This window comes from Streptopelia decaocto (assembly GCF_964273445.1).
Source record: "Streptopelia decaocto genome assembly, chromosome: 24".
In the NCBI taxonomy this organism is placed as follows: Eukaryota; Metazoa; Chordata; class Aves; order Columbiformes; family Columbidae; genus Streptopelia; species Streptopelia decaocto.
In genome coordinates this window covers 3,873,343-3,901,137 of record NC_138679.1, presented here as the reverse complement: position 1 = coordinate 3,901,137, position 27,795 = coordinate 3,873,343, and the positions used below count along the sequence as shown (strand labels likewise).

Here is a 27,795-nt window from a genome sequence, read left to right as displayed (position 1 = left end):
ACGGTGCCTTGGGGACATTGTGCCTTGGGGACATGGTGCCTTGGGGACATGGTGCTGCTGCCTGGGCTTGGGGCTGGGTCGGGGACATCCTGCCGAGGGACGTGCGCTCACAGAGGGGACACAGCCGTTAGAAAGAAGAAAACATTTAATACTTTCATTCCGAGATACAAGTTGAGATTTGTGGGTTGTCTTTTTGTTTTTCCCCCTAAAAACCAGGAGAAACCATTACAAAAAAAAAGAAAAACAACAAAAAAAAGGTCTAGCAAGTTGTCCCAGCTGACAAAACACATTTCAATCCACCTGAGCAGGAGCCGGTGCCCCCGGGATGTGACCCCGGTCCCCAGCGGGGAGGGGACGGTCCCCTGGGCTCCCTGCGCTGCTGGGATCCGTGGGGGCCACCCCGTGTTGGGGAGCGGGGTCACCGGTCAGCCCGGTGACACACATGGACATGCACGGCTACGATCCCTACAAAGGGGCTGTGGAACTGTCACAGGAGCAGCGGGGACAGGGACGTGCTGCAGCACAAGGAGGAGGAGGAGAGGTGGGAAGTGGCCAAAGCCCAGAAATGGGGGACAAAACCCACTTTTCTAGCGAGAAAAACCACGGAGAGACGGTGTGAGCGTCGCCGCTGCCGGCCCCCAGCCTGACCCCCATACAGAACGCTCGGGGCAGCAGGAGCAGCTCTGAGATGTACGATGCCTTTTCCCACCAAACCCGGGGCCAGAGGGGGACACGGGTCCCCCCGCAAGGAGGACAGAGGTGGGGGGCACAGGGAAGGCACGTGAGGATCAGCCGAGCCCCGGTCCTGCGGGACGGGGGGCTGAGGGCTCCCCGGGGAGAAGCGCAGAGATTTGGGGGGACCTGAGCCAGGACCTGCTCTGCCCCATAGCATGGAGACCCCAGGCTGTGTCCCTCGCCCCCCAAATTATCCCCCAGCTCTGAGAGGGTGTAGCAGGAAAAGCCCAAGGTCCAGACAACCTGACTTCAAATCGAGGGCAGAAGGGAACAGCCAACCCCGGTTAAACTCTGCGGGGAGGGGGGGGGAGGGATAACACGGGGAGGGGACATCCCCGCTCTGTCCCTTGTGGTGGGGGGGACAGCACAGAGCCCCCAGGAGGGCTCAGCACCTGCACCGCAGGGCTGGCTTAGTGTTCGGTGGGTGTTGTAGTGTTTCTGTGCCGCAGCGTCCCCCCTGGGGTGCTGTATGCGTGTTGGGCTGTGGGGAGCGGGGTAGTGTTCAATGGGGTGGGGGGCAAAGGGTTTGCCCCTCCATGGGGCTGGGGGCTCCGTTCCCCCCGCCGCTGGGCCGGGAAGGACACGTCCCAGCTCTCCCACCCGGCTCGTCCCGATGCTCGACCCGAAGGAAACACAAAAACAATCTGGAAAGGGAGAGGCCGGTGACAACGGTACAGCCGGGGGGTGCACAAAGTACCGAAGTTCAAGCACCAGAAGGACAAAAAAAACCCAAAAATTAAAACAACCAAATTCACAGGGGGTGAGAGGGGGGCCTGTTCGAGCCTTCCGGCTTGTTCCCTTGGTGGCAACTCGCCCCGAGGTGACGCAGAGAGAACGGGGTCCCGGTGCGGGATGGAGGTGGAATGGAGCGGGGACGGGAGCGATGCGGCTTCACTGAGGTAGCGGAACCAGCACGTCCACGTAGTTGCGGGGGAAGAAGCCGGACTGGCCGTTGATCATCCCCTCGTACCAGTTCTCGTCGATCTGGTTGGTCAGGGTGATGATGTCGCCTTCCTTGAAGCCCAGCTCGCCGTCGTTCTCGGGTTCGAAGTCGTACAGAGCCTTGCAGCAGGGCTGGTCCAGGGGGGCTGCAGGAGAGGATGGGGGGACAGCTGAGAGAGACCCCCCGCACACCCCCTGCCCCCCGCATCCCAACACCGCACAGGATCATCGCTCGGATCAACTCACTTCCCAGCCCAGCTGTGCCTGGGAGAAGCTGCCCCATCGCTTTGCCCCTGATGGTAAAGAATTAACTCTGAATAAACTCCTTTAGCTGCTTTTAGCTCTCGAGTTCCTCTGCTTTCTTGCTGCTACGGGCTTGGGGAAGAGCGGCTGGAAGCTGCCCAGCAAAAAAGGCCCTGGGGGTGTTGGTGGCAGCAGCTGAACATGAGCCAGCGTGTGCCCAGGTGGCCAAGAGGCCACCAGCATCCTGGCTGGTACCAGCACTGGTGTGGCCAGCAGGCCCAGGGCAGTGACCGTCCCTGTGCTGGGACCCGGGGAGGCCAAACCTTGAATCTTGGGGGCAGTTTTGGGCCCCTCACACCAAGAAAGAGCTTGAGGTGCTGGAGCGAGTTGAGAGAAGGGGACGGAGCTGGTGAGGGGCTGGAGCACAAGTGTGATGGGAGAAGCTGAGGGACCTGGGGGTTCAGCTGGAGAACAGGAGCTGAGGGGAGACCTTCTGATCTCTGACCTGCCTGAAAGGAGCTTGGAGCCAGGGGGGTCGGGCTCTGCTCCCCAGGAACAAGCGCCAGGAGCAGAGGAAACGGCCTCAAGTTGCGCCAGGGGAGGTTGAGGTTGGATCTGGGAACAATTTCTTCCCCAAAGGGCTGTGGGGCATTGGAACAGGCTGCCCAGGGCAGTGCTGGAGTCACCATCCCTGGAGGGTTGGACAGACGGACAGGAGGTTCTCAGGACATGGGGCAGTGCCGGGGGTGGGTTATGGTTGGACTCTGTGATCTTGAGGGGCTTTTCCAACCAAAATGATTTTATGTTCTTCACAAGCTTCTCCCAAAGCAGATCTCTGCCTCCAGCACCCCGTGTTGTCTGTGCCTGCTGGGAATTCCCCTACACAAAGTTTAACTCCAACCTAAATCAGATCACATCACACTACAAACCATTATTCCCATAGATATGTGAGAACCTGCTGTGTGCTTCATTAATTAATCAGTGATGGGGGTGGACATCAGGACGTGGTGGACAAGGAGCCCGGGGGTCCCTCTGCTTTCGAGAGGTCACCCCGAGCCTGAGGGCGATGGGATGGGGAGGACTGCACTGGGCATAGGGCTTCAAGGCAATTAGTTGCTCAGTGTTGTGTGCAAGCCACCCCCAAAAAAATGGGGAGAAAAGCCAAGTGTCTTTCTCCCACCTCAGCTCCACCATTTAAACATCAGACCTTTTGACTGCAAAAGGGGATTTTTTTTGGAGCAGGGAAAGGTGCTGCTCACTCTGTCTGCGCACTCATGTTTTGGGATGGGGAGACTGTGGGGATCCCACCAAAAAGGCATTGAGCTCACAGACCCCCCCCTGCACCAGAGCTGTTCCAGCCGGTGCAGAGGGAACAGCACAGACAGCATCACATCCGGGCTGTGAACACCCCCAGCCGGACGGGACCCAGAGAACACCAAAAACACCCAAAAGCAGCAGCCAAGCAGATCCGTGGATTTTAAGACAACTTCCCAAAATCGCAGGCTGGCCCCACCACCACAAGCTGGTCCCACAGCGGCTCCTCCGGTCCTCCTGCCCCCCACCAGCTCTCCCCATGGTGACACCTCCGAGCCGCAGCCCCAGCCTGGCCTTGGGACCCCAACAGGGACCCCAAAGGGTCCCTTCAGCAGGAGTGGTGACCCACAGAGCCCACATCACCCCACAAGGCATTGCAGGCTCCGGCTCAGCGTGCCGAGGCTCTGCCGCTGCCCCAGCCTTCGGCACGGGGGTAACGGGGGGGAAACGGGAGCTGGAGGGGGGTGATCCAAGCTGGGGGCTCATAACGAGAACGCGATAACCCTTGAGATGCCAGGAGGAGCATCTGATCCCTGTGCTCTCACGCAGGACATGCCTGTGTGATGGCAGCGGCTATGACTCCTCTGGGTGAGCGAATGCCCCGGCTTTGGGGTGGTAAACACCAATATAGCGCGGCTGTTTTAATTTGGGGCTTAGCTCAAGGCTTAGCTCAGCTCAGCTGTTCTGCCGGCCAGGCTCAGCACGGGGGTGTTAGCGGCTCCAAGCGGCAGCATCACAGGAAGAAGGAGCGAGGAGGGATGGGGAGAGATGGTCGCACACGCCATGCAGTGAGGAGGGAGGAAACTCACGGATACTCCTGACGGAGGCCCGGAACGGCTTGTCGGATCGGAAAGAGGAGGAAGCTGCTTCCAAACAAAAAGAGACATGCTTAAACAACGTAAACTGGAGAGAGGGGACGGTCCAAAGGGAGGAGGAGCTGGTTGGAGAAACAGGGGGGGCACACATGCTGTGTTAGAAACCCGCCTGCCTCGCCGGGACCGGGGAGGGATGGATGCAGGCGATGGAAGGCAGGGAGGGAGGGAAGGATGCTTCGTTTTCCCTGTTTGCCACTGCTGGGTGCTCCAGGAGAGTGGCCCAGGCTGGAGACGCCGCTGGGACGTCCCCAAAGCCGCTATCACAAAGTCTGCTGGGCCCCAAGAGAAAAACAGCCCAAGTCTAGAGGCATTTCTGCCGTTTTCAGAGCCACCAGCTTGTGCAGGCACATCCAACACTCCAGAAAGATCATTTCCAAGCAGAGCAGTTCCCCTCCATCCCAAGGAGGCTGCTCCAGAGGCACCTACGTGTGCACACACACAGAGAGGACAACTTTACCTGGGACTTTGGGGGTAGGATTGTAAGAGAAGCCCCCGTTAGATTGGTCAGGGTCTCCCAAGTCGTACGTCTCCCTGGGTTTGGGTTTGTATTCCCGCCTGGGACGCGAGGAAGCCTCTCTCATCCTGGAAAAAGGAAAAGAAATGCAGATAAATTGAAATACAAAACACAATATGATGAGATCCGTGTGATATTTACTCTCCGCAGTGGTTACGCATGGGAGCAAATTTGGCTTGTAGACAAGAATCTGCCCAACATTCTGTGCTGGGGCGTTTTGAAGATGGATCTTGCCCAGGGTTTGGGACTTTTCCTTTTGAGAGGGCCACATGCCCCAGGCTTTGCAGCGGAGGTGGCTCAGGCAGCTCAGACCAGCAGAGGACACTCGTGCTGCAGCTGGAAAGCTCACGCTTGGCAGGTTCCTCCCAGCTCTTCCTAATTCAAGCCAGGCACAGCATCCACTCAGCAGTTTCTTCTTACAAGGAAAGAGCAGCAATGCTAAATCGCCCCGAGAGGATGAGTCGCTGCTGTGGCTCTGTCCAAGCCACCTTGAGCCAGGCTTGGGAAGGGACAAAGTCACCTCTGCTTCCTAAAGGGTGGGGAGAGCCTGGCCCAGGTTGGCCAGAGAGGTGGTGGATGAACCATCCCTGGAGACATCCCAGGCCAGGCTGGACGGGGCTCTGAGCAACCTGAGCTGGTGAAGATGTCCCTGCTCATGGCAGGGGGGGCACTGGGGGAGCTGGGAGGTCCCTTCACCCCAAACCCTTCTATGATTCCTTGGCCAGGGTTTGGGGGGACACTTGCTCAGGTGAGACAGAGCAGCAGGAAGAAGGACCTGTGCAAGTCACAGCAGCCACGTGAACCAGCTCGCTGGGTATTTCAACAGCAGCTCTGTGTTTCTTGGCACCTTGGCAGGAACCGCACGTTCCCCGGGGCCGCTGCAGAGGTCGGGCACTCGAGGAGGGGCAGGGAGAGCAGCAAGACCAGGCAGCTCTGTGGCTGTGCCTGCTCCTGCCTGCCTGACACACATCTGCCTCTCGCCACCTCTGCAGCAGCGTCGGCCAGGAGAGGGACTGCTGAATGGAGGGGAGAGCTGGAAAACACAGGGTCTGGGGGTGGATCACAGACGCCTGCCTTCACAGATGTGATCTACGTGCTCTTCTGTCCTGTGGCCACCACGTTGTCCCCACCACACTGTGTTCACCTTCTGGGGAAGGGGCTGGAGCACAAGTGTGATGGGAGCGGCTGAGGGACCTGGGGGTTCAGCTGGAGAACAGGAGCTGAGGGGAGACCTTCTGATCTCTGAACTGCCTGAAAGGAGCTTGGAGCCAGGGGGGTCGGGCTCTGCTCCCCAGGAACAAGCGCCAGGAGCAGAGGAAACGGCCTCAAGTTGCGCCAGGGGAGGTTGAGGTTGGATGTGGGGAACAATTTCTTCCCCAAAGGGCTGTGGGGCATTGGAACAGGCTGCCCAGGGCAGTGCTGGAGTCACCATCCCTGGAGGGCTGGACAGACGGACATGAGGTTCTCAGGACATGGGGCACTGCCAGGGTGGGTTATGGTTGGACTTGATGATCTTAAGGCTTTTTTCCAACCAAAATGATTCTATGGTCTTCAGAGCAACCGGGATGCTCTGAGACCGACCCTCTGGAACTCACCTGCGCTTGAGTTTTTCCGCCAGCTCATCCAGGATCTGCACCGCCTGCCTGTGATAGTCCAGCTGGGCGTCCACCAAGGCCGAGAGCTGGCTCACCTGCTCGATCTGCGGGAATCACACCACAGTGGATGATCAGAGGGCTGCAGCACCTTTGCTACGGAGACAGACTGGGAGAGCTGAAGTGTTCAGCCTGGAGAAGAGAAGGCTCTGGGGAGACCTCAGAGCAGCCTCCAGTACCCAAATGGGATCTATAGGAAAGCTGGGGAGGGACTTTTGACAAGGGCATAGAGTGACAGAACAAGGGGGGTGGCTTTAAACTGAAAGAGGGGAGATTTAGATGAGATATGAAGAAGAAATTCTTCCCCATGAGGGTCATGAGGTACTGGAACAGGCTGCCCAGAGAAGCTGCGATGCTCCCTCTTCTCTGGACAACAGCTGGATCAGGACAAGCGGCTACAGGAATGACAAGAGGCCCGCCAAGCAAAGCCACGCTGGCACAAACGAGAGTGGAAATTAGTGTCTTAATTCCATGTCCTTCAAGAGATCCCACCCTCGTGCACAGAAACACACTCACATCGGTTTCCAGCAGGTTGTGCATACTGGTCTCGGCCACTTCCTTGGACTCTTCAAATTTCTCCATGGCCTGTCGAAGCTCCTCATCGGGGATTTTGCCCTGTCGTTTCTTTTTGTAGTCAAAGTCCAAGCGTCTGCCTTCCAGCTTCTTGAGATGGTGCTGAGAAGAGGATGGTGATGAAGAGTAAAGGAAGAAGAAGGACAAAAACCAGAGACTGGGAGCAGTAGAGCTCTTCTGCTGGGAAGGTATCTCTAATTACAGGCCAAGTTCATTTGTCTCAGACACCTGATCTTGCAGCACATGTTTCTGTAGCTCCCACCTTTGCTCAGACCCCAGAGAGGCTCCAGGATGAGATGAACAGCTCAAGGTTCAAGACAGTGAGGAGTGGACTATCCAAATCCAGCCTGGCAGAGGCTTATTGCTGCGGATAACCCTCAACAAATTGAAACGAGGACATGATTTCAACCCCTTCCAGCAGAGAGCTGGAGGGAAACGCTGCAGGGAGCAGCCCAAATCTGTTCCTCATGCTACTTCCAGCTCCCCCAGAGCGACAAGGACCTCTGGAGATGAGGAATTGGGATGCAGGTTCTGGATGTTGCATCCCTGACTGCTCAGGGCAGGGCTATTTAAATCAGCCTGCAGAATGGGAGTACAGGTAAGTGCTGAAACAATAGTTGGTGGTTATTTTATCCAGGACACCACCGTAAGTGAAAACGCACTCGAGAGAGCTGCCTTGTGAATTCCAGGTTAGGACAGATCCTGTTACAAAGCCTGGCCGTGCTTTGCACAGACTTGTCTTTGTGGTAGCACACGGGAGCTACCAAACTGCCCAGTGAGACACCAAAGGAGCTTCTTGAGTTGCTGTGTAAAAACCTAGAGGGAGGTTTGCTCATAGCTTGAAAATTATGGTATATATGGCTACTAACAGAATAGGGCCAACGGCTGTAAAGAACGTGGTGAAGTTCAACGCCAGCGAGCGGTGACATGCGCTAACAGCCAGGAGAGGCCAGAAACTAAAGAGAGGAAGGAGGAAAGGAAACCACGGTGGTGTTTACCTGGATCTCTTTCAGGTCTTTGTCGCACAGGTTCTGGAGGGGATCGATAAAATTTTGTTTGACTTCAATATCCAGCGAGTCCTTCACTTCAGCCAACCGCTTCATGGATTCGCCAGCGTCAAGCAGCGCGTCGCCTTGGAGCGAGAAAGGGAAGAGGGGAGAGAAAGGGAGGAGGGAGAAGGGGGCAGGCAGTTAAACAGAGCTGGAACCTGCATGCAGAGCTTCTGCCAAGACACCCAGCGTGTGCAAGCTCCGTCTGACCCTCCCGCACTTCGACCCGGAGCAAATCCCAGAGCCGGCGATCGCCCGTCGGTACCGACGCCGTGCAGGACGCGTCACCAACGCGCTTTGGTTTTAACTCTGAAAAACAGGGATGATCTACCAGCTCCACAGAGGAAGGAAAAAGGTACAAATACTTTTGAAAAGCGGTATATTTTTTAGACTCCCTGTTAGCTCGAGGAGCTGCTGAGCTGCTAACTGGCTTTAACCTCAACCGCTGGCGAGCACAGAGGCGCATTCGGGCTGACCCAGCCTTTTGTTCAGATAATTTTAAGCCCAGGGCATTCTGAGCAACTTTTCCAGTTTCCCCAGATGCTGGCAGCAACCCCACAACCTTTTATATTCACTGTAGACACTAACCTGCACCAGGCCAACCTGATCCCTTCTCTCCTCTTAATCACAGAGCTCCAAGTTGCTTATAGACACCTATTTTGTTTCGTGCTTTTCAGAGGCTCCTGCCACAACGGCCACTAAGCCACAGGGACTCGTAGCAAAGCACATTTAGTCTTGGCTTTATATTCCAGTGGAAAGCATTTATAGATTAAATTATTCCTGTGCAGCTTTGGCAAACCAGCCATTTCAGCACAGTATTAGCACAGGAGAAAATACAAGTGAAATAGAGGGTACAGTGAAAACATCACTGTCCAACTGGAAAAATAAATATGCAAGAAGAATTATTTCAACGGTGATATTTCTACATAACCGGTCTTAGGGCTGCAGTACTAACATCAAAATCCATCAAGTTAAGTGTTTCTTTCAAGAGAGGCTACTAAAGGAAATCAGGTTTGGTGTGTTCTTCTAAAAACTTCCTTCCCCTTTGCTCTCTGTAGCGACTCCGGTTCCTGCAAGCCAAGAGAGATGCTGAGATTGGAGCTGGCCAGAGAAACTCTTCATCATTCCCACAAAGTAGCCAGAGCTTTTTAATCTTCCTGTGGCCAAAAGGCTCCTCCGGGCACTGGGAGCCGTGGGACAGCTGTTGCGCGGCCGTCACATGCGCAGGCTGATGTTTTAGCGGATTAAAACTGATGTCAGCGAAAGGCTTCACCCCCCCGTGTCCCCGCCAGTCACACGTGGCTGTGAGAAACCGCCACGCGAGAAGACATAAAGATTTACGGGCTACAGCGTCCCTGGGGCAGAGCTCGAGCTGGAAACCGCACCGTAAAACTCCGCATCTCGCTCCATCTGGTTTCCACGGCACGGTCGTTCTGCTTAGAAGCAAGGGAGCATTTTTCCCTACGTGTGGTTTTATTTTAGTGGTTAATAAGGAAGAATTAAGAGGTGGTTTCGCACGTAACACCAGGGATTGGGATCTGGGACACTGGAGCCCCCAGTACCAACCGGTGACACAAATGGTCACAAAAACCCTTCCAGAATTCGGAAGAACAGCTTGGAAATTTGGCAGCGGCCTCGGCCGCCTCATCCACACGCCCCACGGGACACTCACCGAAGTTGGAATCCTCGCCCAGCTCCTTGCCGTAGCGGATCATGCACTCGCCCAGCAGCCCCTCCGACTGCGGGTAGCCGGGGCTCTTCACCTGCCCGCGGATCTTGGACATGGTGTTGAGCATGGTGAGCTTGGCCCTGGAAGCTGGCACAGAAACAGCCGCGTTCGCGATTACTCGAACTCGCCAGCTGGTCACTGCCAACATTTTTTTGTAGCTTTTTTTCCAAGCTAAACCCGAAGCCAAGAAACTCTATTGTCTTCATCTACCAGAAATATCATGTGCTACCCAAAAGAGAAGTTGCTTTTCCAAGACAGCGAGCAAAAATAGCTCCCCACAGCTCGCCAGCGAAGGCCAAAGGAGTTTCCCCAGCCCTCCCGTAGTCCCCGGAGCGCAATTGGAATTTGGTGGGGAGGACAGCAGGCTCCAGATGCCAACAAAGCCAGTCACCCCTTTCCAGCCCAGAAATGCCACTTTTTTTGGATATCCCAAGAAAAACGGGTCCCTTTCAGGGTCCCTTCCAAGGTGAAAGATGTGTCTGTTCTTTAGTTCAACAGCAGTAGCAGCATCTTACAGCCCAGGGCAAGTGGGGTATCGGGATCATCACCTGATGTAGAACGTGGCCATGGGCTGGTGACCAATATTTCAGGGACAAAAAGGTTCTGTTTGATGTCCCCCTGCCCCTTTTGACTCTTTCCCTGGACAACTGGGGGGCAGAGCTCCAGGCACTCACCTGGGTTGGGCTGGAGGTACTCGATGGTTCTGGTCAACACTTCTGTAACAGCCTTGCTGGTCAGGTCCACTTTCTGTGGGGAAGACAAGATGACCAGCAGCAGTGAACCCCAACCAGCTCAGGGCTGCGATGTTATATGGGCAATTTGAGAGATTTCTCTCGTTCGCTACTCACCTTTTCCATTTCCTTGAAGTCATCGTCAAGCTTGGTCCCTTCTGCCCCTCCAACCTTCTCACTGACCAGCTGTAGAAAAAGAACAAGGGAGGAGGAATCAATGGTCGTGACTCCTTAAAGCTGCTCATGGAGTAAGTCCCTGGGACAGAAAGGAAGAAGGGTTGTCCGGGCAGCATCTGCAAGAGAAAGGAGGTGGAAGAACAGCCCGAAGCATCTTAAAAATACGTGACTTTTGGCTAACGCTGCCCCACTGCAAACCCAAACGTCTCCTGCTCTCCCCAAGCACGGCTGAACCAGGATATTCCTCACCTGACAGAAGCGACACGGCTCCTTAAATCACAACATGCAGCTCCAACTCCAACGCCTGCTGGAAAAGGCAGAATTGTCTCTCGGCTCCATTTTGAGCCAAAGCTTCAGTTTCACACACGGCAAAATGCAAATAAATGGGGAGTGAACACACTGTGCTCACGGCAGCCAGCACGGAGTATGGAGGGAGCAGAGACCCCCAAACCAGCCCTCCCAGGGGAAACGCTGGAGGATCTGGGGCATGGAGGTTTGGAATTCTTTGTAAGCAGAAAATAAAGAGACCCACAGAAAAGCTCCGGTAAAGCTTTCGAATCCATTTATCAAAGCGTCACTGACACCTTGTTCTAAAACTAGAGAAAAGGCGAGATGTTTGACAAGCTGGAAAGCTTGGTTATTTGTGTGAAGGGTTTATCAGCTTTCTTCTAAATATTGCTCCATCTGAGAAAAGGCCCTGCTCCCTGAACCTCCCCATTCAACTGCCCGAGCTGAATGATAATAAACGCCTTATTAAATCCACCTAAAATTGTCCTTCCCTGCAACACAATCAGAGAGGAAAGTTTCCTTGCCAGCCCCGCGCTGGTGCGGCAAAGCAAGCGGCAGCACCTGGGGACGCAGGACACACGGATCGGCCCAAATTAGGGATTATCTTGCCCCAAACAGACAGCAAATCACCTACACAGACATCACAAGTGGTCTTGGGATCAGGCGTGGACTTCGGAGCCCCCGACGCCTGCAGGATCCTCCTGTTTGGAGTGAAACTCCAGTTCTGGACGAACAATACAGGTTTGTTTACTTGGACATCAAATACTTGATTTTATCAAGTCTTTCTTCCTCCTGCTCCCACGGGGATGCAAAATGATTCCTTATTTTTTTTTTTTGAGGAAAAGGCGAGGGGAACAATAATAAACCAACAAACCCTTTGGGTAATTATCCAGTTTCAAAAGCGCTGGGAGAGTCCACACCAGCCCTGCTTGTCGTGTTCGGCCTCCGAAAATCAAGTTACCAAGCAGGAGGTGAAGAAGAAATGCTTGTTATTATGAAGAAGAACAAGATGGGAGTCGCCATCCCTGGGAGGGTTTAAAAGGCGTTTAGACGAGGTTCTTAGGGACACAGGTTAGTGCTGGAGTTGGGTTATAGTTGGACTTGATGATGCTCAGGGTCTCTTCCAACTGAAATGATTCTATAAGATCTTTAGGGTTTCAGCAAAATCTCATTTTTCTCTCCAAAATAGGGAGGAAAAAAAAATATATATATAAAGTGTATATTTAAAGACAAAAACAACAAAAAACCACCACCACCAAAGCACGAAGCATTTGCTGTGCCTGCCAGGACAAGCTCAGCAGAGCAAAGCTCACTCCAGCTGCCAAAAATCCTGCAACCTGCACGGCCAAAAAGGGGCATGGAACACTTTTGGTAAAGGTTACACATCTGGAAACCTCCCGTGTTTGTTAATACACCTGGGAAGGGTACAATTATCCCAAGAAATTCCATTCCCACTGTTGTCCACCCACGGATTTGCAGCCCAGAAAGCTGCAAATCCCCCCATGAGCAGCTGGGCTGTAATCAGGGCTGCGTGCCATGTCCCGGGCACCCAGCGCCAGAGATTCCGGAGGCTTAACACCCTCCCAGAGACGCGAAGAAAGAAAAACAACCCCAAAAAAACTCACTCGCAGACTAATTTAATCCTCCTTTTGACGTTCAAGAAATGCTACTGCTACCCCGCTGTGAAGGAATAATACGGTTGAGGTTCTCTCCCCGCTGGCTCTAATTAAACTGGGAGGAAAGCAGGAGGGTCTGTGCCATCCACAGCGGCTCCGTCCCCATCCCCGCGCTCCCAAATCTCCCAGGCAGGGAGACAAATGGATGCAGAATTTCCCCCACAACCGAGACACGTAGCCCTCGCCAGCTCCTTGTTTAACCTCGAGCTTCACGAACCCGAGCGGGAGCCAAGTTCCCAAGTGCTGCATCGTGCATCTCGTCACGAAGAGCCCGCAAAGGATGGCGAGGAGGCGGCTGAACTTCTCCGGGAAGCATTAAGTTCAGCAAAAAGCTCGCTATTTGCTTGCAGGATGGGAGAGGAAGGACAGCAGGACGGAAGGAAACATCCAGATATTGCTTGGAGAGTCCAGCTTGGCTTAAGTGAACCATGAGGTGGTGCAACATCCCAGCACAGCTTCCTCCAGGGGCTGGCTTGGGGGCTTTTCTGAGGATGTGGTGACAATTCTTCTGCACTTGTATTTCTCAAACAGCCAAAAAAAGACCTGGGACAAACCCGTCTGGCCTTGGTTAGGGACCTGACCTCTCCTGAACGCTGCAACCAGCTGGGTGTGAAGCCAGGGAAGGGACCGGGCAAGGTAAGACGTGCAAATCGTTAACCAAATTCAGCGGCCCAAATACTCCCTGGCAGGTTTGCACTGAAGCGCATCAGCTGGCTCGGGGTGACAGATGAAAACGCGGCTATAGTCTCTGGTTTCTTCATCTCCCAGCCCTGCCAGGACGTGACACGAACCAAAAGGTTAAACCTGAAGCAGCTCGGGTAGAGGAGCAGGGTTCAGCGACAAAAAACCCTCAGCCGCGCTGCTACAGCAGCCCAAGCTAAATGCTTCCTAAAACAAATATTAGCACAAGGCGACACAGTTGGGCGTTACGGCCCAGCGAGACAACAAACTGCTTTAAAACGGGACGGGTGTTTACCTGGCGCAACCAAACCCGCCGCAGGGCGGAGGACGGAGCGGGCGGCGCACGCAAACTCCAGCGGGGACGTGGGGAATCAATCCCTTTCTTCGCATCCATGTTTAATTAAAAGGCTCCTGGCAGCGAAAAGATGCCCTAAATAGCTGAGAGCAGAGGCAGGGAGGTGCGTTAACTCACGGCTGGAGCCCAGCGAGCGTCACCGTCACCAGGAGCACGGCGTCCAGCCCGGATGGATCATCATCCAGAGGGACGAGATGCGGCTGCTTCTTGTCACCCCGTCACAACTGGCAGTTTCTGCAGCCTCACGGGGGGTTTCTATCGGTTTCCTTCACAGGGATGTGGGAATCGGAACGATCCCGACTTGCCCTCGCTGTTCAAAACCCATGGAGGGCTGCGGTGGTGGAAGATCTTTGGAAATGAAAGACCAATTGTTTAGAGTAACTGCTGCAGCAGGAGGCTGGTTAGAGGGAGAGGCAGGAATGGTATGTGCACACACAGGGAGAACGGCCGATGAAGAGGCTTCTCTTTTAGAGCTGGGAGAGAAACGTAACTCGGGAACAAGGGCTGCGGAGCCCCAAAAAAAGCCTCCTTGAAACACGCCCCGTTTCTAACAGCACAGCCGGGAGAGGCCGAATCCTGGCTGCAGCAACGGGAAATGTCAGCACCAGTGTGGCCACTGGGACCAGTGACCGTCCCCGTGCTGAGCACTGGGGAGGCCAAACCTTGAATCTTGGGGGCAGTTTTGGGCCCCTCAGGTCAAGAAAACTCTTGAGGTGCTGGAGCGAGTTGAGAGAAGGGAACGGAGCTGGTGAGGGGCTGGAGCACAAGTGTGATGGGAGCGGCTGAGGGACCTGGGGGTTCAGCTGGAGAACAGGAGCTGAGGGGAGACCTTCTGATCTCTGAACTGCCTGAAAGGAGCTTGGAGCCAGGGGGGTCGGGCTCTGCTCCCCAGGAACAAGCGCCAGGAGCAGAGGAAACGGCCTCAAGTTGCGCCAGGGGAGGTTGAGGTTGGATGTGGGGAACAATTTCTTCCCCAAAGGGCTGTGGGGCATTGGAACAGGCTGCCCAGGGCAGTGCTGGAGTCACCATCCCTGGAGGGCTGGACAGACGGACATGAGGTTCTCAGGACATGGGGTGGGTTAAACTTGACGACCTTGAGGTTCTCTTCCAACCAAAATGATTCCATGAAAACCCCCGTGTTCCTCCCTGAGCACCCTGCATGTCTCTCCACCGCAGCGGCTCCTGCAGAACCAGTTTGTACTGGGAGGTGTCCCAGGGCCGGTGTCAATCCCCCGCAGACACCTGAGCTCTGATGTGCTGCCTGTCCTCGCCAACACAAAGTGTCTCATTAAAAGTTAATTGTCACCTTCCTGGCGTAATCCTGCGAAATGAAACAAGACTGAAAGGTGCTGGTTGGACAGCAAGCACCAGTTGGGATCCAATGCACGCAAATGTCGTGTTGAGGCCTCACCATTCCGGTACAGCTCCAGCTCCTGGTCATCACAGCAGCGAGTACCCAGGGCTGGAACTGGGACGACATGACCAACCAGTTCCCAACTGACCAGTTCCCAACCAACCGGTTCCCAACCAACCGGTTCCCGTGGAGCAGCAGCAGACGCAAAACCACGGGGAGCTTCACCACACATCCCTGTCCTCCCAGCCAGCCTGTACTTCTGTCTGTTCACATTACGTTTGCAGATCTGCCTGTATTCTGCCTCCTCAGAGACTTTTAAGCTTTTTTTTTAATTAAAAATGGAAGGCATCCTTTCTTAAGGAGAGACGGCAGACACGCCGGCGTACGGAGCGATCGGCACGCCCACAGCAAAGCACACGCTCGGCCCAACAACTTCTGACCTACTTTAAGGAGAAGAAAACAAATCTAAGGGTTTATTGTGCGGAACAGGGCATGCACAATTACCACTGTCCTTATGACGAAGAGGAGGGCACGCTCCCCAGCAGATGCCTGTGTTCCACATGGGGGGACACCCAGCAGCTCCATGGTCCCCACGGGGCCGCGCACTGTTGCACCGACTGGACTTTTTCACCCCAAAAGCTGCCACTGTAAGGAGAGACGACCAACAAGTGCGAGAAGAGGAAAGAGAATGAGAGGAAGCAATTTGCCTGCTGTTAAGAGCAGGTGAGCAGCAGAGCTAAAAACAGAAGGTGGATGCGACTCGGCAGACGCTGTCTCACCATTTCTCACATCCCCATTGGGCTTCAGGGAGAACCGGAGGAGGAGGAACGGCAGCTACAGCTCTGGCCATCCTGCCCGGCTGATCACGACCTCACTGCTGGTTGCCAACGTCAGCCCAGCCATCGATCTAACCCGGCCTGGGGCACCCGACTGCTCCACCGGCACCTAAGTTGTCTGGTCTCCTTGCTAAATAGAGTCATCAAAGCATTTCGGTTGGAAAAGAAATTCAAGGTCATCAAGTCCAACCATAACCCACCCCTGGCACTGCCCCATGTCCTGAGAACCTCATGTCCGTCTGTCCAGCCCTCCAGGATGGTGACTCCAGCACTGCCCTGGGCAGCCTGTTCCAATGCCCCACAGCCCTTTGGGGAAGAAATTGTTCCTAAATCCAACCTCAACCTCCCCTGGCGCAACTTGAGGCCGTTTCCTCTGCTCCTGGCGCTTGTTCCTGGGGAGCAGAGCCCAACCCCCCTGGCTCCAAGCTCCTTTCAGGCAGTTCAGAGATCAGAAGGTCTCCCCTCAGCTCCTGTTCTCCAGCTGAACCCCCAGGTCCCTCAGCCGCTCCATCACACTTGTGCTCCAGCCCCTCACCAGGAGCATTTTTAGCCTTGTATCCAACTCTCAACATTCTCCCGAACTTTCTTGCCTTTATTTTTCCCGTCTTGCACAAGGAGGGCCGGTCCCACCCCAGACTCGCCACCCAGCCCCAGCACTTGTGCAAAGACACGTAGAGGTGGCTCCGCTGCCTCCAGACACGTGCGCCCGGAAAACGTGTCTAAAAACAAACGGAGCTTTCCACCCCCTCACCATCTGAGCTGGGGATCTGGCCACTCTCCACCCAACACCAGAGGAACTGCCTTGATTTTGAGCAGGAAGGTCAGCCCACAACAATGAAGAGCTCCTTCCCTTCCCTCCCGACCACGCAAAAAGCCTTCAAAGTGACCTCGGGTCGTAATCTTATCATATAGAAAGCGCAACGAAAGGGCTGCCGCATGCAAAGGCAGCTTTCTAGGGAGCCACCTGGCAAATCACCTCCTCAAAGCGCTATCGGGTGACTCATCTGCATCCAGCAGATGGGCTCACAGGAATGAGGACAGCGCGAATTAAAAACATAGAAGTAACCTTAGCAGCAGCCAGCAGGTCACGCTGGCCGAGGTCGGGCAGAGACACGCACTGCAATGCGGCCCGGTTGCTCGGGATATTCGTCCTTTCCTTGTCTGGAGTATTTAAAATCACTGTTGTGATTATTATTATTATTATGAGTTTTTTAGCTCCGTGCTCATCCCGGTGTTCTCTGAAGAAACACATCCAGCAGCAGAACGATGGTCTGAGCAAAACCCCATTGCCCTGGCTAATACCAAACCACGGCCGGGCTGCTGAAAAGGCACAAACTGCCTTAAAATCACTCACCCAGAGCAGAAAGGTTTCAAAATGCAGAAATGTTCTCGCTGCAGGGAAGGGGGCACCTCCCAACACCCAGCAACAGCCATTCGCATGGTAAATATGTTCTCCTATTATTAGTTATTTCTTGCGTGTTCTGCACCGAATGAGACGCAAATTCTATTCAGCTGGGAAATAAAATATATATAATTGGGTCATGTTAAGAGGGAAAACAAAACCACGTAAGGAAAAGAGCAGCAGATCTTGTCTCTCGTCTCTCCCCTTCTCACCCGCCTGCAGTGACTACAGCAACTACAGGAAGCCAATAAACCGAGAGGAAACGTGGAATATTTGCTTTGCATCCAGATTTCCTGCGCAACCTCCCTCCGTCCTCTCTCGGAAGAGCCCCAGTGAATCACGGCCTGACCTCTGCAAAGCTGCTGAGCCATCGTTCTGCGGCCGCTCCGCCCCGCGGGGCAAAGCCGAGCGAGCGACTCGCGGCCGGGGCTCGGGGCCGCTCGTTAAATGCGATATAAAAGCACAAAGCATTAGAAGTGAGTTCTGGTAATGGTGATCCTTGTTCCTTCTGCAAAGCTTCAAGGATAAAGCGAGGCCGAGCGTGCAGCGGTTCTGGCTTCGGTTGGTGGATGGATGATCAGCCCCAAAGATCCGTGTGGATGATGCTCCTAGGGATGATCTTTTGAGGTCCCTTCCAATCCCAAACATACTGTGATACTGTGATATTGTGATTTAACTAAAAAAAACTGGGAAAAAAAGGAACAGGGGGCTTACGACACCTGTGTGTCCCTGCGGAAAATACCATGGCCACAGGACAGCTTGCAAAAAAAGCAGCAGACAGGATTTCTACTGCTGTGCAAAGCAAGATAGGTGAGAAAACACCTCCCTGGGGTGCGTGACATTAACTGGCATCGGCCAGCAAAAAATCCCCCAAAAACCAGCACCAGAGACTGTTCAAAGGACTGGGAAGGAGGCAGAGGAACCTCTGGATATGCAGCACGATGAGGCCGAACCAGGTTGACAGGACACATTGAGCAATTATCTAAAGAGTTTAGTCACGGCTGACACTTGGTTTTGGGTGGCAAAGAGCGTTAATGAGCTCAAGGTGAGTTCCCCGGCACGTTTACAGACAGAAATGGGATCAAAAAAGCTCAGCTCCACCAAAGGGAAGGTACAAAACCCTCTTCCCGGCTCATAGGAGGCAGCGGGAACTCCACGCAAAGCACGTTCAACACAGACACATGGGCCAAGAGAAACCTACAGCACGGCCCGAGCGCTATCTGAGTGTACACAGACATCAAAGAGGGCGAGAAATCATCGAGAACACTATAAACACACGTTTTCCTTGTTCATTTGAATACTAGGAAAAGCTTGGCGGCTATCAGAGCAGAGCACGGCATCCGAAGGAAAAGGAGAGCGGGTAGGAGCGAGCAAACGGCCGTACGGCTGCCGGGAGCGAGGGGGAACAGCGACACCACAGAATCCCAGAATGTCAGGGGTTGAAGGGACCTGGAAAGCTCATCCAGTGCAATCCCCCCATGGAGCAGGAACACCCAGATGAGGTGACACAGGAAGGTGTCCAGGCGGGTTGGAATGTCTGCACAGAAGGAGACTCCACAACCCCCTGGGCAGCCTGTTCAGGCTCTGTTTCATATTTAAGTGGAACCTCCTGTGTTCCAGTTTGAACCCATTGCCCCTTGTCCTGTCACTGGCTGTCACCCAGAAGAGCCTGGCTCCATCCTCCTGACACTCCCCCTTTCCATCTTGATCCCCAGGAATGAGTCCCCCCTCAGTCTCCTCTTGTCCAGCTCCAGAGCCCCAGCTCCCTCAGCCTTTCCTCACACGGGAGATGCTCCACTCCCTCCAGCATCTTGGTGGCTGCGCTGGACTCTCTCCAGCAGTTCCCTGTCCTGCTGGAACTGAGGGGCCACAACTGGACACAACATTCCAGGTGTGGTCTCCCCAGGGCAGAGCAGAGGGGCAGGAGAACCTCTCTGACCTACTGACCACCCCCTTCTAACCCACCTCAGGTACCATTGGCTTCCTGGCCACAAGGGCCCAGTGCTGGCTCATGCTCACCCTGCTGTCCCCAGGACCCCCAGGTCCCTTTCCCCTGCGCTGCTCTCTAATAGGTCATTCCCCAACTTACACTGAACCTGGGGTTGTTCCTGCCCACATTCAAGACTCTACACTTGCCCTTGTTCTATTTCATTCCATTTTTCCCTGCCCAGCTCTCCAGCCTGTCCAGGTCTCTGATGGCAGCACAGCTTCCAGTGTCACCACTCCTCCCAGCTCGGTGTCACCAGCAAACTTGCTGACAGTCACTCTATTCCCTCGTCCCAATTGTTGATGAATATATTGAATAATACCGGCCCCAGCACTGCCCCCTGATGCTCTGCACTGGATACAGGCCTCAGCTGGACTGTGCCCATTGACCACGACTCTCTGGCTTCTTCCCTTCAGCCAGTTCGCAGTCACCTCACTCCCCGCTCATCCAGCCCGCACTCCCTCAGTTCAGCTGTGAGGATGCTGTGGGAGACTGTGTCAATGCCATAATCAAGTCAGCCCTGATGCATCATTAACGCTCACCGATAACACCTTCAGAACAGTTAAAAAACCCTCCAGAGTTTCCTTTTTGACTCGTGATGCCATCAACGTGTCGCTCTCTGCAGCCAGAGCGGTAGGTGCACCAGAAATCGCGGTGGATAACACCAAGGTTGTGTTATCCCCTTCGAGCACAGAAGTGCGGATTTCCTCGGTCTTTAAAACTCATCCTGTACAATTAGGAGGATCTTTCTGAAGAGAAAACTGCACCGACATCTGGCGCTCCAGATTTGTGCCAGCCCAGCGGCCCCAAGTCCACCCAAGAGCGTGTGCGTGGACACGCAACAAATGGTCTTTTCTAAATACTCCACTTTGGAGCTTACAGAGAGAAAACCAGGGCAAAACCCCCACATTTTGGCAAGAACAGCACCTCCTTACGCAGTGGATTTGCTTCATACATAGATAATTGCTCACCATTTTCTGCCTTTTTCATCGCAAAGGTGGCAAGATTCAATGTAAATATCGCTAGTCCTGTAAAGCCAAAACAGACTGAGTCACGAAAGTGGTTAATAAATTATCATTAATGAATAAAGCCTGCGCCAACAAGAAGATACAGCCTGGTTTTCAAGCTCTAGGATGAATTATGAAGCTTTTTCTCAATTAGAAAAGGCCCTTTAAAGCTTTAATCATGCAAATTTTGTCTTCTCTTTGAAAGACAGAATTTCATTACAGAGATGCATTTAACTTTTTTTCAGAGCAAAAAAGCAATCTAATTAGTGACAGTATCATGAACTTTATTAATAGCCAGTTATTACGAGAGAGATTTCGATTTCCCAGTGGCTTTAAGAGAAAAAAAAGACTCATTTTATTAATAAGGTATCGGCAGTGAAGCTAATTACACGCACCAGGGGCTGGAGCAGCCCAGACTCTCTTGTGATCAATTCTCCACCTGCTGCAAAAGGTCCAGGACCTCGTGTTGGCCCCAGGGCAGGTTGGAGATCTCACCAGCATCCTCCAGTACAACCCGCAAACCCACACCAGCAACAAACCCAAGAGCAGCGTGTTTATCCCAAATACGGCCCTTTCCTGTCAACAGGAACCCATTCCTGAAAACCACGGGAGCAACAATGAAAGGGACGATGAGGCCAAGGGGAAGAGGAAACCTTTAAAAAACAACAACAAAAAGGGAATTATCGCTTTTATAATCACTGGGAGAGGCCAAAAGGGGCTGAATCTTGCGCTAAGTCGTGTCGCTTAGGAAAAGAGCAGCTCAGGAGGGAGCAGATCTGCAGGAAAAGTCATCCCCGGTGACAGGAGCTCTGGCTCCAGGTCCCCGACTTCACAGCTCACGCTGATGATTTAATCAGCGCAATTAAAAAGATGGGAAGGACGGCGAGCGCAGCCCTCTTATGAAACAGCATCCGCGCCGAGCTGCATCGCTGCATTTCCAGGCGAATGAGCTCAGCTGGCACCACAAACCCAATGCTTTCTGGGTTGCAGATTTATTTCTGGTCTTTCGGGGAGTTTGGAATCCTGCTCGGGAGCAAAGCTCCAATCTTCTCCAGAAGCGACAGCAACATCGATACAGCAGGTTCGGGTTTTGTAATAACCCCTCGCACCCCGCTGTACACAAATTCCACCCCCCAGGGGCATCGAGCCTGTAATTTTGATTCGTTACGCTGGTATTTCTGCAGTCTCGGGTGGCAGGAGCTGCCCCGTCATCCCTCTGGTTTTACCACCCAGGGTTTGGATGGGGCTGTGAGCCCTGGCAAAAGGCACTGGCGTATGTAGGGATGGGGGAGACAAGGGCAAAGAAAAGAGAAAAATGTGCAAAAGAAATGAATCAGCTTTTACAAGGCAGCCTGCCTGATCTCATCCCTATTTTGCTCTTTCCCAGGAGGAAAGTGTTGGCAGGGAGAGAGGGGAGGAAGGATTTCCTTCCACCGCATCCACAAACCATCCCCCTTTCATGCCATCGCTTTCAGTAGTTCACCCAGAACCTGTGAAAACAGAGAGTTGGATAAATAGATAATTTTAGACAGAAAGCCCCAAGGCAGACAGGCAGATGTTGATGAGGACTCAGCGCTCCCAACGCTGCAGGATCCTCCCGGCCCCGAGTCGCGGATCCTTCCCCACGACGTGTCTCCTCCTCTGCTTTTTCACCTGCCCTACGTGGATCTGCAAACACATTTCCAGGCTGAACTGAATTTACAGAATCCCAGAATGTCAGGGGTTGGAAGGGACCTGGAAAGCTCATCCAGTGCAATCCCCCCATGGAGCAGGAACACCCAGATGAGGTTACACAGGAAGGTGTCCAGGCGGGTTGGAATGTCTGCACAGAAGGAGACTCCACAACCCCCCTGGGCAGCCTGGGCCAGGCTCTGCCACCCTCACCCCAAACAAGTTTCTTCTCAAATTTCAGTGGAACCTCCTGTGTTCCAGTTTGCACCCATTGCTCCTTGTCCTGTCGCTGGTTGTCACCGAGAAGAGCCTGGCTCCATCCTCCTGACACTCCCCCTTTCCATATTGATCCCCAGGAATGAGTCCCCCCTCAGTGTCCTCTTGTCCAGCTCCAGAGCCCCAGCTCCCTCAGCCTTTCCTCACACGGGAGATGCTCCACTCCCTCCAGCATCTTGGTGGCTGCGCTGGACTCTCTGCAGCAGTTCCCTGTCCTGCTGGAACTGAGGGGCCACAACTGGACACAAGATTCCAGGTGTGGTCTCCCCAGGGCAGAGCAGAGGGGCAGGAGAACCTCTCTGACCTACTGACCACCCCCTTCTAACCCACCCCAGGTCCCATTGGCTTCCTGGCCACAAGGGCCCAGTGCTGGCTCATGGTCACCCTGCTGTCCCCAGGACCCCCAGGTCCCTTTCCCCTACACTGCTCTCTAACAGGTTGTTCCCCAACTTAATTCGGTTGAATTGAATTGAATGCGGTTGAATTTGGCTCCCTCCTGGCCTGACCTCGGCTGGCAAGCGGAGCAGCAGGGACGTCACCGCGCGCTGCAGCAAATCCGGCTTTCCTCCGGTCTCGGGAGCAGATTAATATTGAAAGATAAACTAGGGAGGCTGCAGGGGACTCCGAACCAGGTTAATATTAATAGAGCAAACACCAGGTAGTGTGGGAGGGAAAGTCAGGCTGGCAGGTATCTGCAAAATGCCTTCACTGCCCAGTCCAAATTCCCATTTCTAGATAAGGAACTTAGAGCCCGACGCTGCCAACTACCTGCCGCAGGAATTACCTGCTCGCACCCGACCCTCGTCCTGCCTTTGTCACCAGAACACAGAAAAGCCAAGGAGCGACCTGCTCCCAGGGTCTCCACTTGATCCTGGGGATCTCAACCTGCTCCCGGGATCTCCTGCTCCTCCAACCCTGCTGCTGAGGCCAACTCGCTCGCTGGTTGCACATTACGGGCATGCAAAATTCACCAGAACAGCTCAAAAAGAACACGGGAGCCCCAAAATAGCATCTCAACTCGCCGCCGGGTGTCTGGTTCCTCTATTGGTGCTCTCCTGGGTGAAGTTTCAGCCCCAGTGCACCAGCAAAGGCTTCCCCGGGGTGTCACACACAGATGCTGCATGGGAAAGCAGAAAAGCCACCGTGCAAAACCTTCCAGGCCCGCTCTTGGCTTTACTAATTGCTGGAGGATTCAAGAGAAGTCAGCATGAAGTTCTCACACCACTGCAGATCTGGAAGATCCTCAATATACGGAAGGAATTGTTGGCCCTGAGGGTGGTGAGAGCCTGGCCCAGGTTGGCCAGAGAGGTGGTGGATGAACCATCCCTGGAGACATCCCAGGCCAGGCTGGACAGGGCTCTGAGCACCCTGAGCTGGTGAAGATGTCCCTGCTCATGGGTTGGACTGGGTGAACTGAGAAGTCCCTTCAACCCAAACCATCCTGTGATTCTATTCTCTGCTCTCCCACCCCACACCATCCACACTTTAAACTCCAGCAGCGGAGATCTTGTGCAAAACCACACAGCTGAACTTGGGGTGTGTCGGTCTAAACCAGCGAGGTGGAGCTGGGGAACAACCCAAAGCATCTGCAGCGAGACCTGACGCAGACAGACGAGCCCCGGCCAGGGGAAGGGGCCTCACGGGTTTGGTTTTCCATGAGGAAGGTTCTCCTGCTCGCTGCGCTTCCCATTTCACTGCCAGCAGGAGATCCTGTGCTGCTCAGCACATCTGCGATATCCGGAGAAAACCATCACCCATCTGCGTACAGAGCAAAGGCAGCGAGCGGAAAGGCAACTCCTGCCTGCGGGAGAAAGCCCCGGAGAGCCAGATGCTAGAAGGACGGACTTATCCTTAAAAAAATTAGCTTTTAAAGCTGTTAAAGCTGGGAAAGGGATGGAAAAAAAACCCCACATTTGAAAGCACAGCACAAACCCACTGCAGAAAGAACCTCAGCTGAAGAGAAATAAAGGAAATCCCACGTATGGGCAAGAGCAAATAACCACAAAGGGCAAAAAAAAAAGATGGGAATGGCTTGGTCTTTCTGGGCTGAAATCGTTCTTGGGCCAGGCAGAAAGCAAGCGGTCACTATTCGTGTTCATAAATATCTTCTGAAGCCTTGGGAGCAGTCGTCAAACTCAGGAAAAAGCACGCGTGTCAAGGGCAGGCTAGTTTTAATTAGCGCTCGCCTCTCCTCCTCTTGGAAAATTGGTTCTGTACTTTGTACGTGGAGGATGAGGTTGTTGGTCTGTGTCTTGGACCAGGAGCCACCGCTTGTTAGCCCGGTTGCTAAGCCTAGGCAGGCCGAGCAGGGTTTAGGCTTGGACTACACAGGCTTTGCGAGCACGTTAATCCTGTTTGGGATGACAGCGGCGCCCAGGGCTGAACACCAGCCCGGTTTAAAGCAGTGATGCCACCTTCGCTTGGGCTGCGCCTGCTCCCTGAGCACAGCAAACAGCTGGTGTCCCCAAAAGGGCTCTGGCACACCCCAAAATGATAGCTCTTCACCACACATCACCCCCATCCCCCAGTTGTGCCGCTTCTCCTGCCCAGGTAGGACAGTCCTGCTGTCACAGAGGGAGGGGACGTGTTTGTCACCCCCGTGTTTGTCACCACCGCGTGTGTCACCACCATATCACGGCAGCGCTGCCACCACCCTGGGGCTTGTCCCTTCAATTCAGCAGCTGATAACTAAACCTGCCGGTGCCTGTTCGACGTGCAGGTGGGGACAGACCCACTGAACTCAAAAAGTGTCATGTTCACCCCAAATGGCACAGGAGGGCGCAGTCGTGACCGGAAAGTTTTGCAGGTTTTTAGCCCTTCCACCCATCTGTATAATAAGAAAATGCGGCAAACGAAGCCATTTATACAGCATGAGGTTGCTGCAAATTCCCGAGCGGATGCCGATGGATCAAGGACGGTCCCCGGGACTCCCCACCCCAAAGCTCTTGTTGTTTCTCCTCCTTCCTTGTGCAAGAATGTTTCCTACTGTTGTTTTTTTTTTTTAATAAGAACATTTTGCTTTGAACTAGCAAAACCTGTTCTGGATGCACACGCAGAACTCCTCACCATCTGCAGCATTTGCCAGTTTCTTTTCGTTTTGCAGGATATTATCTGGGCTCTTTTTGGCGTGTGGGTGCCCGGGGAAGACGTGGGCTTGCAGGAATCAGACGGCAAAAGCCCACGAGCCAAACCTGCTCCTTCCCGCTACCGAAAAGGCTGGAACCGGCCCCCTCGTCGCACAGGGAGCCGGGGGGATCCCAAACCCGCCGCTCCAGCAGCACCGAGGGCCTCGCAGACCTTGGTCCCGGCTCCGTTTTCCTTCAATTAACAACAGCCGTGGAATGAAACATAACGTTTGAGGAAAGATCTTCCACATGTTGGGTTTTGGCAGCGTCCGAGGGCGTGAAGGGAGCCAAAAACATAACTAATCCTCCTCTTCTTCAGCCAAAGGGTGGCTGAGGAGTGGGACCGGCAGAGGGGAAGGGAAACAGGGTGGAAAGGGAAGGGAGAAAAGACAAAGTGGCCAAACCAGCAGCGGTCGCTCCCAGTTTAAGCATCTCTAAAGCATCCCCAGCGCTGCAAAGGGGGTGGCAGAACCTCTGTGCCCCCGCTTTGCCAATATCGGCGGCAAACCTCGCACCAAAACGCAGCTCCTGCGGACCGAACCAGCTCCCGAAACCTCACGGCGACGCGAGTTGCGGATGGACACACGGCAGGACTGCAAATACACCTTGTCGCCCCATTAACAGGCCACCGAGCACAGAAACGCCCAAGCAAAGGACATTCACAAGGCGACCAGGCCACCAAGTCCTTGTGTCGGGCAAGTTACTTCTCCCTGAACAACTGCACTGGGTTTAATTTTCATGCGAGCAGCTAAAGTGGTTCCTTTTAGGCAAACGATACCTGTAACCAAAACGCCCAAAGACTGCGTATGATTTCACTTCGCAATAAATCCCCCCAAGAAAGGCCTTTAAAACGACGTTTTTAGACTTAAGCCGCCTTTAAAATTATGTTTTTAGACTATAGAAACGTGCTACTCCTGACTCACCGACGAGCTTTCACCTCTAATTGCCCCGTGACACCATTGCGGCAGCAAAATCCTCCCACATCGAGTTCTCAGCACAATCTTCCCCCATGGAAATCGTATAAAAAACGCCATGACGCCAAGGTTTGTGAGAAAGGGGGTGGGGGAACGACTTCAGGAATCTGTTATTTCGCTTTGCTGTTTAAGAAAAAAGCCTTTTTTAACTTTTCTTGTTGTAAACACGGCCGAGAAAGGAGGCGACGCACACAAAAACACGCTCGGGCTGAGCTTAAAGGGGTTTAAACTTTGCGCCTGGAAAAGACGTTGGTAGAACCGTGCGAAATCCATCTTAAATTTAAAAACAGTGGCAGAAAAGCAGCGACCGGGGGAAGCAGAGGAGTGTGTGTGATTCCTGAATCATCCTAAAAATACGTTAATATACAGAAAATACATAAGATATATTGCAATGCATAAGAATAAATGGAAAAATGCTTAAAAATAAATGCAAACTGTTAATTTCAGCGGCGTTCACAAGGATTTGGAAGGAAATCTCCGCTCGGGGGGACAAGGAACGGTCACCCCCACACGGAGGGTGATGGGGAAGGTGCTGACGAACCCCAATTTGAAGCCGATTCCCACATTTTTGGGGACCGAGCCATGACCCCCGAGCTCCAAGGATGACACAAACTCCCCGTTCCCCACCGGGATCGATTTGAATTTGGCTAAAAATCGCACATTTGGCAACTTTTTTCCCCCAAATCCTCAAAACCCCCCAAAACCTGCTCACTTTTGGGGTCTCCCCAACGACCTGGGGATACGGGGCCATCCCCAGGGGTCCGGGGAGGATCCGAACCGGGGACACCGCGACACCCCCCCGGTCACAGGGGACACGCACCGAGCCCTGGGGAGGCACCGGGAGCGGTAACGGGGGTGTCTAGGAGCGACACCGGCGGGTACCGAGCTGGATCACCGGACGCTGGGAAGGGACCACCGGACGGGGTTACCGTGGCGAGGAGAACACGGAGGGACACCGTGAGGGGATAACGGCACCACCGAGCCGGCCACCCGCCCGCCGGTCCCCGGTGCCTCACCTGGCTCGCCTTGTAGAACTGCTTCTTCAGCCCCGCCACCGACATCCTGCCGCCTGGGCCGAGGGACGCCTGGGCCGGCGGGACGCAGGAGCCCGGCCCGGCCGCTGCCGCTTCCGCCGCCGCCGCCGCCAGGAAGCGCCCGCCCCGCCCCGCCCCCTGCCGGCCCGGCGGCAGCGCCGCGAACGGCACCACTGAGAAGCGGCGCTCGCGCCGGCCGGAGCGCCCCGCCTCGGACCGCCACGTGGTGCCCCCGCGCCCCCTGGCGGCGGGGCGGTGAGGTGGCTGCGAACTGGCTGAAGGGAAGAAGCCAGAGAGTCGTGGTCAATGGGCACAGTCCAGTTGATCCTGTATCCAGTGCAGAGCATCAGGGACAGTGCTGGGGCCGGTATTATTCAATATATTCATCAATGATTGGGACGAGGGAATAGAGTGACTGTCAGCAAGTTTGCTGGTGACACCGAGCTGGGAGGAGTGGCTGACACTGGAAGCTGTGCTGCCATCAGAGACCTGGACAGGCTGGAGAGCTGGGCGGGGAAAAATGGAATGAAATAGAACAAGGGCAAGTGTAGAGTCTTGAATCTGGGCAGGAACAGCCCCAGGTTCAGTGTAAGTT

At 54.2% G+C, this 27,795-nt stretch overlaps 1 protein-coding gene across 2 annotated transcripts; it reads right to left on the bottom strand.

Moving 5' to 3' along the window:
* Positions 1 to 127: 127 nt before the first annotated feature.
* Positions 128 to 27,323, bottom strand: SH3GL1 (SH3 domain containing GRB2 like 1, endophilin A2). Of its 2 annotated transcripts, XM_082072137.1 has the most exons (10): positions 27,183 to 27,323; positions 10,475 to 10,543; positions 10,301 to 10,373; positions 9,570 to 9,713; positions 7,847 to 7,980; positions 6,792 to 6,950; positions 6,219 to 6,322; positions 4,567 to 4,691; positions 4,044 to 4,097; positions 128 to 1,823 (listed from the first exon to the last, which is right to left on the bottom strand). In XM_082072137.1, the coding sequence occupies exons 1-10, from the start codon at positions 27,225 to 27,227 to the stop codon at positions 1,627 to 1,629; spliced, it is 1,104 nt and encodes a 367-aa protein (XP_081928263.1). In that variant the 5' UTR covers positions 27,228 to 27,323; the 3' UTR covers positions 128 to 1,626. The 2 variants fall into 2 exon arrangements, with proteins under 2 accessions (XP_081928263.1, XP_081928264.1); XM_082072138.1 differs by lacking the exon at positions 4,044 to 4,097.
* Positions 27,324 to 27,795: the final 472 nt, after the last annotated feature.

Bases quoted from the DNA above. Each gene is read 5' to 3' on its own strand.
- SH3GL1 (XM_082072137.1), bottom strand. From the start codon at position 27,227: ATGTCGGTGGCGGGGCTGAAGAAGCAGTTCTACAAGGCGAGCCAG. The intron at 10,544-27,182 runs GTGAGGCACCGG...CTTTTTCTACAG, and splicing joins AGTTCTACAAGGCGAGCCAG to CTGGTCAGTGAGAAGGTTGG. The intron at 4,692-6,218 runs GTGAGTTCCAGA...TCCTTTTTCCAG, and splicing joins GCGGAAAAACTCAAGCGCAG to GATGAGAGAGGCTTCCTCGC.